This window comes from Aristolochia californica, unplaced genomic scaffold (assembly GCF_029961685.1).
Source record: "Aristolochia californica isolate CCGP_79_NKW_82.1479 unplaced genomic scaffold, dmAriCali1.0.hap1 SCAF_3, whole genome shotgun sequence".
Lineage (NCBI taxonomy): Eukaryota > Viridiplantae > Streptophyta > Magnoliopsida > Piperales > Aristolochiaceae > Aristolochia > Aristolochia californica.
Window position 1 is genome coordinate 44,563,069 of NW_027181992.1, and position 12,579 is coordinate 44,575,647.

The 12,579-nt window shown below is 38.1% G+C and overlaps 1 protein-coding gene across 1 annotated transcript; it reads left to right on the plus strand.

Moving 5' to 3' along the window:
- The first annotated feature begins 870 nt into the window (after positions 1-870).
- On the plus strand, positions 871-6,177 carry LOC137960564 (sucrose synthase 2). Its single transcript, XM_068808218.1, has 15 exons — positions 871-1,104; positions 1,268-1,397; positions 1,510-1,661; positions 1,768-1,960; positions 2,106-2,224; positions 2,396-2,612; positions 3,484-3,579; positions 3,749-3,922; positions 4,000-4,116; positions 4,224-4,390; positions 4,614-4,838; positions 4,929-5,250; positions 5,429-5,673; positions 5,761-5,899; positions 6,000-6,177. Exons 1-15 carry the CDS (start codon positions 1,013-1,015, stop codon positions 6,027-6,029), a joined length of 2,418 nt encoding a protein of 805 aa, XP_068664319.1. The 5' UTR covers positions 871-1,012; the 3' UTR covers positions 6,030-6,177.
- Positions 6,178-12,579: the final 6,402 nt, after the last annotated feature.

Sequence of the window (12,579 nt, forward strand, 5' to 3'; positions counted from 1 at the left end):
GAACCCTTAAAAATCTGGTATTACAAGGCAGCGGCAGCATACCAGATAATTGTCTTATCATTTTTCCTGAGCCCGGCGTCGCTCTTGAGTCCAAGTGGCTCACCATTCTTGGGACAGCTCAGGAGATCTCAGATTTGCCCCGTCGAATGACAGATCCATGTCGTTGGGTTCAAAGGCTTCAAACGACAAAACTTCATCGTCCATCCAGTGACATCAAAATGAAAAAGGATGATTTGCTAAAAAAACAAGACCAGAAATGTATGAAGCTTTTCTGTGGGGACTGGATAAGCCCATTTTGCAAGTGGACGAATGTGGAAAGAAGGAAGCCTGGACTCGGACTCTGAAAGCTCCGGTCTCTTTCCCACTCCCTTCGGACCACAGGCACATACATGTCTTTTCATGGGAAGTTCTCGCAGCCGCCCCTACGCCTTGTGGCAAACGGCATCGTTTCATTTCACAGATTTCCCATCTTGGAAGAACCAAGTCATGGTCCCCGGCTTAGCGGTCCGAGGGCTGTTGATTTTCGAAGTTTCAGAAAATCTCAACACTTGAAACGCAATCTCATTTCCGATATAAAGTTCTTGCTGCAATGATTTCAATTTTGCAGAACTTTGTCTAGACTGTGATCCGATAAATCATGGCACATGGTTTTCTGGGCAAAGCAGCACCAGGTATCTTCCAAAGCCTTTTTTGATAAGAAGGTATCTTCCAAAGCCTGATGGATTCATCGAACCAGATTGGATACAATAAACGTCTTATCCTGTCCTTAGTGCTAATAATATAACAAATCCAGAATAAATTACAAAAGCGCGGCGCCCGCCTAGTGGCCAACAGAATAGGAGCTCTGTTTTGGCTGGCAAGTGTCATGGCATCATCTGCCTTTTTGGTCCTGGCTTGCCAATTGCCACTGCCGATTGCTGAAGCACTGCTGCTTTATTTCCTCTGCCATCTTCACATTGCCCCTGCCTTGACTCTCGCTCTAGTTTGATACCCCCGATAGTCTGCTGAAGGCATGCCTACACTCACTCGCATTCCCAGCATCAGAGACCGAGTTGAGGACACCCTCGATGCGCACCGGAACGAACTTGTCGCTCTCCTTTCCAGGTTTACTCTTCTTCCCGCTGCTCTTGCTTGGAGTCTGAGAATTTCTGTTTATTTTCCTGTTTATGTTTATTTTATTATACATTTTATCCAATCTGATATTGATACACAAATAGCAATTGTGTCTATGGAGTTTTTATTCACTTTAGTCCCTCTTCCTTTGTAGATATGTTAGTCAAGGTAAAAGGATTTTACAACCTCGTCATCTCATAGACGAGCTCACGAACGTTATCGGGGAAGATGAAGGGCGGAAAAACCACCTTGAGGTATTTGGCACAGTAATTAAATCGGCACAGGTAAGCTACTATAACCTTTTACTTTTTCCTGCAAATAAACAAACAAGATGCCTTGCCACCTTGGTATGTTCTAAGCTTTTACTTATACAGTTTATTCATGATGGGTGTTTAGGAAGCTATAGTTCTGCCTCCATTTGTCGCAATAGCTGTTCGTCCGAGGCCCGGAGTATGGGAATATGTCCGGGTGAATGTTTATGAACTCTGTGTCGAGCAGTTGACTGTGTCTGAGTACTTACAGTTCAAAGAAGAGCTCGTTGATGGGCGGTAATTCTCTCTTTGACACTTTGCCTCTTGTGCTGTTTTTCTTTCCTTGGTTTTTTATCTTATTTTATGCTAGACTGATTTCGTCATTTTCGTGTGTATATATCAGTGTCAATGATGAGTGCGTGCTTGAGCTGGATTTCGAACCTTTCAATGCATCATTTCCTCGCGCATCCCGCTCCTCATCCATCGGGAATGGGGTCCAGTTCCTCAATCGGCACCTTTCTTCAATGCTCTTTCGTAACAGAGACTGTTTGGCGCCCTTACTGGACTTCCTTCGAGCACACAAATACAAAGGACACGTATGTCTTTGTCGTATATCTGTATACCTTTTGTCAAATAAATGAATAATTAATACTTTTTCATGTGGTAGCGGATGTTCTCCGAGAAACGTCTGGTTCAGTTGTTTAATGTTTGAGTGAGTTTGAACTTTTGTGCATATTGCAGGTGATGATGTTGAATGATCGCATACACAGCTTATCTAAACTTCAATCTTCTTTGGCCAAAGCAGAGGAACATCTGTCGAAGCTTCCACCTACAACACCGTATTCTGAGTTTGAATATTTGTAAGAAAAGACTTGTTACTAGCTAATATCATCTTTGAAGCATAAGCGGTTCTTTTCTCATCCCCTTGCCACTATATATGATCATGAAGGTTATTTTGTGCTTCAAAGATTCATTGTTGGATTGGAACCTCAAAGTAAGACATTACATGGACATGTCATGAACTTTTGCAGATTTCAAGAAATGGGTTTAGAGAAAGGCTGGGGTGATACTGCTGAACATGTTTCAGAGATGATTCGTCTTCTTTTGGATATCCTTCAAGCCCCTGATCCCTCTACACTAGAGGCATTTTTGGGGAGGATAGCAATGGTCTTCAATGTTGTTATTGTTTCTCCCCGTGGATACTTTGGTCAAGCTAACGTGTTGGGTTTGCCTGATACTGGTGGCCAGGTATTGTTTGTGGTCATGATCAATCTGCAAATTAGTTCTATAAAAAGGTTGTAACTTTGCTGCGTTGTCAGAGTAGCATGCCTCTATCGAGATGCTATTCATGTGGCCAGGATTTGTTTAATTTTATCAATTCCAAGCTGATTAATTTTCTCTAGCAAATGGATTTCTTATGCTAGTGTGAGCATATGGAAATGCAAAGGAAACCTTAATGACACTTGAACAGTTTCCTTTTAAATTTAACTTTAAAATGATACCTTACTGCTTTTTCACTTTCTTCCTCTGTATAAGTACACTCTTTCATAGAAAATTCACTTTCTCTGATCAAGGCCATTTAACTTTTTTTTGCTAATTTTCTATGTAACTTTCTTTGTGTACTGATGGGAATTAAGTTTGGGATTGGATCTTGAACTCAACGAACCATTGAGTGAAGTACTGCTACACATGGATGATTGTTAGTAGTAATATGAAATAGAGTTAGTGCATGGAACATGTATAAAAAGAGTGGCAGTCAAATTCAGAACTATACAGCTACTGTAAGTGAAGCTACTTAAATTTTCAGCTGTCCAATTGTTGTCACAATTGCTACCACTGGATAAACAATCTAGAATAAAAACAAAAAACCAGGGGAGAGTCAGGTTGATACCTCATTAATTTGACCTCCCCTTAAAAAGGTAATTCAATAAAAAGCTATTTCCTTTAGGTGATTCACTTTGATTGTGCATCGGATCTATATAGGTCTATCTTCAAATCTGCACGATAGATGCATTAGTGTAGCATAATGTTCTTGATTAGTTTAAATAAACAAGTAGAAAATTTAGCCATTGGATTAGTCAGTGATAATGTCTTATTAGATTTTGTTTGCAATGTGCAGATCGTATATATATTGGATCAGGTCCGTGCTTTAGAGAATGAGATGCTTCTGAGGATCAAGAAGCAAGGACTAAATGTTAATCCAAGAATTCTAGTCGTAAGTCTTCTTAATATACAAAATATATTACTGGGAGGGCTGGCAGATGTCAATTTATACAATTTATATGTAGTTTTAGCTTTGCAGACTTCCTTTTTATGCTAATTCATTATCTGATTACAAGCGACAAGATTTGAGTACCATCTTACATAAGATTTATTGATGACAGGTGACTAGGTTGATACCAGATGCAAAAGGCACAACCTGCAATCAGCGGTTGGAAAGAATCAGTGGGACCCAGCACACACATATATTGCGAGTTCCTTTTAGGTCTGAGAAAGGAATTCTGCGCAAGTGGATCTCGAGGTTTGATGTGTGGCCTTATTTGGAGACTTTTGCTCAGGTAACATTTGAACAGAGTGCTAACTCCTGGCTTCTTCTTTTTCTCTGGTTACTAATATAACTCTACTCTTTTATTAGGATGCATCAAATGAAATTGCTGCTGAGTTACAGGGTACTCCTGATCTGATAATTGGGAACTATAGTGATGGAAATCTTGTTGCATCTCTGTTGGCATATAAGTCAGGAATCACACAGGTTTGCCTATGGTTCACTTCTTGTTCAACAACTGCAATGCTTTTATTGTAAATTTTATTCTGCAATCTGTATTACCAGATTGTTCATTAATGTCCTTTTTGCTTCAGTGCACTATTGCTCATGCTTTGGAGAAAACAAAATATCCAGATTCAGACATATATTGGAGAAAATTCGAGGACAAGTATCACTTTTCATGCCAATTCACTGCTGACATAATTGCTATGAACAACACAGATTTTATAATCACCAGCACTTACCAAGAGATTGCTGGAAGGTAATTTGGCATTGACCTGGCTCAGTTCAACTCTGTCAACTGTCTGGTAATTTGGTCAACAATTTTCATTCTTCGCACGCTGTTGCTTGTGTAGAATTGAAACTACTCGTTTTCACTTTATGGCCAAATAAAAGAATTTGGCAACTGCCACTACAAATAGACTGCTTTTTTTCTTTAATTTTTAGATAACTAATAGACAATTCATGTGATCCATTATTTCCAGCAAAAATACCATTGGACAGTATGAGAGCCACACTGCTTTCACTCTTCCTGGACTCTATAGAGTCGTTCATGGAATTGATGTTTTCGATCCCAAGTTCAATATCGTTTCACCAGGAGCAGATATGACTATCTACTTTCCCTTCTCTGAGAAGGAGAAAAGACTTACTTCCCTACATGGGTCAATTGAAAAGCTATTGTATGATCCCGAGCAGAATGATGAGCACATGTGAGTACTTCGAGCCCCTAAAGTTTTTAAATTATCTTGTATTCCTTATATCCTTTCTTAAAATTTAGATGTGAATTTGACGTACTGCAGAGGTAGTCTAAGCGACAGATCAAAACCTATTGTCTTCTCCATGGCAAGACTCGATCGGGTGAAGAACATTAGTGGACTGGTCGAGTGGTATGGTAAGTGCACTCGGTTAAGGGAACTGGTAAACCTTGTCGTGGTTGCCGGTTACATCAATGTAAAGAAGTCAAGAGACAGAGAAGAAATTGAAGAAATAGAAAAGATGCATTACCTAATGAATGAATACAAATTGGATGGCCAGTTTCGGTGGATATCTGCACAGACAAATCGAGCCCGCAATGGCGAACTCTATCGCTACATAGCTGATACAAAAGGTGCTTTTGTACAGGTACTATTTGCATTATGTCCTAATTTAGTACATAGATAAGCATTATACTGTTATTACTTATTAGAATAAGTGCTTAACCTTGTTATGACTCTCCACTGCAGCCAGCTCTTTATGAAGCTTTAGTACATAGATAAGCATCATACTGAATGCTTAATCTTGTTATGACTCTCCCCTGCAGCCTGCTCTTTATGAAGCCTTTGGGCTGACAGTTGTGGAAGCTATGACATGCGGGCTTCCAACATTTGCTACTTGTCATGGTGGTCCGGCTGAGATTATTGAACACGGTATCTCAGGATTTCATGTTGACCCATATCATCCTGATCAGGCAGCAGATGTTATGGTCAATTTTTTTGAACAGTGCAAGGGTGATCCGTCCCACTGGGATCAGATATCATCTGCAGGGTTACAGCGGATCCATGAGAGGTCTTTGTTTGCTATTCCTGGAATTACTGTGTTCCGTTAGGAGGGAGGTTTGATGCATCTCTGATTCAGTCTTTTTCTGCTTGTCAGGTATACTTGGAAAATCTACTCCGAGCGTTTGCTGACATTAACCGGGGTGTACAGCTTCTGGAAGCATGTTTCCAAGCTTGAAAGGCGAGAGACTCGGCGATATCTTGAGATGTTCTACATTCTCAAGTTCCGGGATCTGGTGAGTCTGATGCATGAAAAGCTAAACAAATTTTCAGAACTGATGAGAGTCCTGCTTTGATCGCTCTAAGGTTGATGATGAACCTTGTGTTTTTGTGCAGGCGAAATCTGTCCCGCTTGCGGTAGACTAGGGAGAAACATCGAACTCTGCTGAAATGGTACTGGGAAAATACGAGTGTAGTAGCTTTTTCTGCCTAGTTATTTGTACAGATAAATAAAAGCTGGGAAGAATGGTTGTTATTGAACCCTACTTGGAAATATAGATTTTCTCTTGTAATCTCTGATTGGCGTTTGAATGAGGGTTTTTGGTCTCACAGTTACGTATGGAGGATTTGAGTTGAGACAAAGTAACGACAAAGACGATATGCCTGTAAGTCTGAAACAAAATTTTGGTAGAGTATCAATGCTCTAGCTATCCAACCTCAGGGATTTTTTTCAGGCCTTCTTATATAGTTCTCCCAACTCTCAAAGATGGTTCAACCACCCACCTTTCTCTCATTGACCCTCTTTATTGAGTCCACATTGCAACACTTGGTAAGACTAAGCCTTTGTTTCATAGATTGCAACATGTGTCAAAGCTAAGTCTTCCTTCTTAGAGATTGTCACCTGTGCCAAAGCTAAGTCCTTATACCTTGAGATCGTGATATATAGCAGAGCCAAGTCTTTTGCCATATGTCTGTGTCAAAGCTAAGTCTTTATACCTTGAGATCGTGACATATAGCAGAGCCAAGTCTTTTGTCATTTGTCTAATGATGTAATCCATGTTATGTCATGTAGAACTCCTATTGGCGTCATGTATCATTTATGCGCCAATTCCTTGCTTGTATAGTGCTTAAGTGACATCTAGTTACTATTTTTCTCTAGTTTGATTTTGGTGCAGAGCCAAGTCTTTTGCCATATGTCTGATGATGTAATCCATGTTATGTCATGTAGAACTCCTATTGGCGCCATGTATCATTTATGTGCCAATTCCTTGCTTGTATAGTGCTTAAGTGACATCTAGTTACTATTTTTCTCTAGTTTGATTTTGGTGGTGGCCGGTACAATGGACCTCATCTTGACCATTGATTAGGCTTCGATCTCGACAATCAATCCAAATTTTAACTAAATTTCTGATTTTAACAAATGATGGTTTGTATGACTAAACCTCTATGTTTTGATTGTCGGGAACTTTGATTTTGACCATTGGTGATCAAGTTCCTTCAATCTGGACCGTTGATTGATACTGATGATCAAGACTGTTGATTGATATCGATGATCAAGACCGTCAAGTAGGGTTTCTAGTTTGGAGTAGAGATTTGGAGTTAGTTTTCTAACTCAGGTTTTTTTTAGGTCAAGTTTAAAAATTAGGTTTGGATTGGGGTTGGTTTTTGGACAAGAACAGGGTCAAAGGAATAGGAAACGAGGTCGATTGGGGTTGGTTTTTGGACAAGAACAGGGTCAAAGGAATAGGAAACGAGGTCGATTAGGGTTGGTTTTTTTACTTCGAGTTGGATCAAGGGAAAGAGAAACAAGGGGGTCGTGGTTGTGGGTCTTTGGACTAGAACGAAGTATTAAGAAGTATTAGTGGTATATCTTGTAATATGTACTGAGTTACACAACTTGTAATTTTGTAGGACTTTAACTCTCTCTTTTCTTTCACTTGTACTAATATTTCTAGCCCTCATATATATATATGAATTAAGGGGGAGAGGCTCACACAACAAACTCTCATTGTGTGTGTGAAAAACTCTCTCCAAGGCTCTTGGTTTTCTTCCAAGTCTCTTTTTTTCATCTTTTTCTCTTCTCCTCTTTCTTTCTTACCTGGCCTCTTTTAGACACGAGGCCCTAAAATCTAACATGGTTTTAGAGCAAGGATTCTAGTTGTCTAATAAGGTGCTCATAAGTAAAGTGAAGTTAGAAGTTTGAAGGCTTCAAAGGGCTCATGTTCAACTTCTCATAAGGGCTGAAAAATTTTTCCAGTAGGTCTCTTGTTCAAATCAGGTTTCAAAAGTCATATTTTCCATGTTTTGATAGTCTTTTATGTGTGTTTTTGTCAATTTTTAATAATGGATGAATGAAAAGTTATTCTTTTTTGAGAATTTATCCATCTAAGGATTCTGAAATTTTTGTGGGGTATAATATCCTTGATTTTTTACCCAATCTAGTCCAGCCATGCTTAAGTTACATCAAATTCATAGTTTTTCAAATTTTCATATACTTTAGGTATGAATATGTGCTGAAATTGATGTCGAAGTTGTTGGTTTTTTCAGCACATATTCATACCTAAATCAATAAAAAGGTTCCTAATTACAAGAGACATTGTTCGACACTTGACTCAACCACCTCTTAGTGAAGATGATCTCTCACATCAAAAGTGGTTGAAGGATGACACCTTAGTCATAAGTTGGTTGGTAAATAGTATGGAGGAATCAATGATAACATTTTTATTCACTTGGATATAACCCACGAGATTTGGGACACTTGTTCTAGACTTTCTTCCACTCTTGACAACCTTCAACAGGTTTACTATATTTTCAAAAGATGTGTAAGACAAAGCGTGAAGAGATCCTTTATGAATATTTTGTTTGACTCAGGGGACTGTTATGAGAATGGAAAGTTACACAACCATATTCAATTGATATTGCCACTCGAGAGAAACAAAGAAAGGATTTGGTCTCATACATATGTCTTGCAAATTTACAGCCCTACTTGGATGTTGCAAAATCTCAGGTACTCAGCTCTTTTACAAGACCCTCCTTTGATGATGTGTGTACAACCATGCTTTGGATTCCAATGAAAAGATCTACCTCTCCGCTAGACCAAACCGAAAATTCAACAATATTCTCCTAATGAAGAGGAACAATAACTACAGAAAGGGTAGTAGATCTTATGGTAGAGGTAGAGGAGGAGGTGGTAGTGATTCCATCTCTTTTCCTACATATTTTGGACAAAACGGGAAGTGGACTTTTTGTAGTTTAAATAACCACTTAGTTGACAAGTGCCGGAATTTACATAGGAAACCGGATTATTTCAAGGCCAATCAAGCTCCATATCTACCATAGGTAGCAACAATGAAGTGCCCTTAGATATTCTGAAAGGGAAGACACTTACAGAGGAGAAATATGGTTTTATTCAAAAACTTAAATAATTTGTGGATGGTCCTTCAAGTACATCTACAGTTACAATTGCTACCACTAGTATATTTTTCCCATGTATGAGTTGTTCACCTTTGATCATTGACTCCAAAGCCTCTGAACACCTTACTAGTAAAGTTGAAAACTTATCTTATTTGTCTCCTTGTACTATGGACCGATTTGTATTCATTGTAGATGGGTTCCAAACAAAGGTTCAAGGTACCGCTACTTCAACTTTATCCTCATCTCTCTCACTTTCAAATATTTTATTTGTTCATCAATTCCCATTGAGTCTTGTGTCCATGAGCCAACTAATAAAAAAACTAATTGTTTTGTCACCCTTTTCCTTCTCATTATGTTTTTTAGAACATCAAGATGAAATAGGTGATTGATGGTGACCTTGAGAGAGGAAGTCTTTACTTCTTGGATCCTTCAATCCTAGCAGCCACAACAAGAACAAACAAAGAGGCAATTTAGTGGCATAACTTGTTAGGAATTAGATGCCCTAATTCAATACTAACGAGAGCAATAAAAATCGCAGAAGAAGAAATAATAAAGCACAAAAAATACAAGATTTATATAGGTTCACCTCAAGGTGAGACTATGTCTTGTCTTTTGCTGTTTGTAATAATTCACTATGATAATGAAGTAGTTTACAAGAGAAATCACACACGCCTTCAAGTATTTTTCTCTAACCTTTCTTAACCGCAACTGATGATCATCCTTGATAATGACCCTAATAGCGGCCCCCCCAAATATAAAGAGAAAACTAGGGCAACCACAATACAAGAGTGAAATCTCCAAATTGTTCTTAATGAAACAACATTCAATATATCGTCGACATTCGGGGGCTCTCCGCCCCCTTCCAACCCACATGGCGACTTTACTGCGAAGGTCGATCCGCACACCGACTCAGCGTAAGGCGTTAATTAAACTCCACAACTTAACATAACTGACCGGGCCATCCTTCATTGTCAAGTTTAAAAACATTAGTTCTTTCAGTTAAATTTATTTCTCCATTACCTTGTAAGTTTTGTGAGCTCGGGAGACATCACCAAACTGTTTTCAAAGCCAGGCAAAACAATGTGTATTCTAGTTCGTTTGCTTTAGTTCATTCTAATGTTTGGGGACCTGTTCATGTCCCAAATATTTCACATTCTAAGTATCTTGTGATACTTGTGGATAATTACAGTAGATTTACATGGTTATATTTGATGAAAGATATATCTGAATTGTTTTCTATTTTTAATTCCTTATGTCAACAAAAAGTAGACTCAGGTTTTTAGGTCTGATAATGCTTAAAAATATTTTTTTCTCAGTTTTAGACTTTTTGTCAATAAAATGACATTATTCATCAACCTTTATGTGCTTACACACCATGACAGAACGATGTTTCTAACAAGAAGAATAGACATCTCATTGAAGTAGCCAGGACTCTCATGATATGTACGAACGTCCCACAGTACTATTAGTCATGTTGTATCTATAGCTTGTTTTCTAATTAACCACATGCCATCAAGTGTTGTTACATGATAACACACCATCTCGAAATTGTTTAGTGATGCACCCCATTTTCCTTTGATTCCTCGTGTGTTTGGGTGTGTTTCGTTTGTGCATACTTTGGGACCAAAGTAAGTTTAGCCTAAGAGCAATCAAGTATATCTTTTTGGGTTATTTAAAACACCAAAAAGGGTATGTCTATTACTCCCCTAACTTGAGGAAAACCTTTGTTGTTTCTATTGATGTTACATTCTTTGAAGATCAACTATATTTTTCAATTAGTTCCCCTCCTAGTTTTTCATCTTCTATAGGGATGTCTAGACTGGTTATCTCATTGAATCACACTGTCCACAAGAAGAAGTACCGTCAACACATGAGACTCCTCTCTCCAACTACAGATCATTCACATGTAGAGTCTCCAAATGTTCCTAAAGTAAATTATCCTCCTCCTCCTATTGTGTATGGACCTCCTTATGACACTAGACCTATTGCCCTTCGTAAAGAACCCCAATCATGCACATCTCACCCTATTGCATGTTTTGTGTCCACTCATTGATTATCTTCGAGTTGTACTTCATTCTTAGCAGTAGTATTATCATCTAGCATACCTTTTACTTATGATGACACCTTAAAATATTCAAGGTGGAAGGCTACCATGGATGAAGAAATTCAAGCCATGTATAAGAATCATACTTGGCAGTTGTCTGCCATTCCACCATCTAATAAGGAAGTCATGAGTTTTTACACTAAAATATAATTCTGACAACACAACTGCTAGATACAAGGCTAGACTAGATGCTAAAAGTTATACATAATCATACGGTATTGACTATGAAGAAACTTCTCTCTAGTGAATTCGGTACAGGTTCTTATTCCTCTAGCGATAAATTTTAAATAGTCTATATATCAATTAGATGTTAAAAAAGCTTTTATAAGTGGTGATTTATTAGATGATATTTATATGATTCAATCATCTGGTTATGTGGTTGAAGGGGAGAAAGTATGCCATTTGAATAAGGCTATTTATGTGTTAAAATTGTCCCCTCGTGCCTAGATTGACAAGTTTACAAAGGTTGTTATAAATTTTAGGTTTACAAGGTGTGAAAGTGATCACTCGGCATTTATAAAAACAAATACAACATGTATAATTCTTATGAGTGTTTATGTTGATGACATCATTATCACATGGAGTGACACTGGGGGAATTCAATAAGTGAAGAAAGATTTGAACACAAAAATTTCAAAAAAAACCTAGGACTACTCAAATATTTCTTGGGTATAGAAGTTCTTCAATCTGGTTACGATATAATTTTGTCTCAAATGGAGTATGTTCTTAATCTATTAAAAGAAACTGGAATGTTTAATGTAAACTAGTTAATACACTTATGAAACCCAATCTTAAGCTTTGTGCTGAATTAGGTGATAGTGTTGACGTTAGTAGATTCCAATGGTTGGTTGGAAAACTGATCTATCTGATGGTTACAAAACCAAATATCTCTTATTCTATAAGTGTCATCAGTCAATTTATGCATCAACCCTAACAGGTTGATTGGATGGCATTAGAAAGAATTATTAGGTATTTGAAGAAAAATCTAGGTCAAGGATTGTTGTATAAGTGTCATGGGCATACCAATATTAAAGGGTTTGTAGATGCAGATTGTTGGTTTTCTTGATGATAGAAAATCAACCTCGGATCATTGTACAACAATGGGAGAAAATTTGGTCACTTGGAGAAGTAAGAAACAAAGTGTTGTGGCAAGGTCGTTGAGGCAGGATACAGGGCCATGACACATGTAGTGAGTGGGTTATTGTGGCTTAAGTCATTAATGTAAGAACTTGGTTTCAAAATAACCAAACTCATGCAACTTCACTGCAACAATTCACATTGCAACCAACCCAACATTTCATCAAAGAACAAAACACATTGAGATAGATTGCCATTTTGTTTGAGAAAAATTACAAGCTAGTTTCATATCCATGCTCGTACAGGTCCTGTGTCTACCACTTTCTCTAAGCTAGGAATATTTGATGTGTTTGCACCAACTTGAAGGGGAGTGTTCAAAAG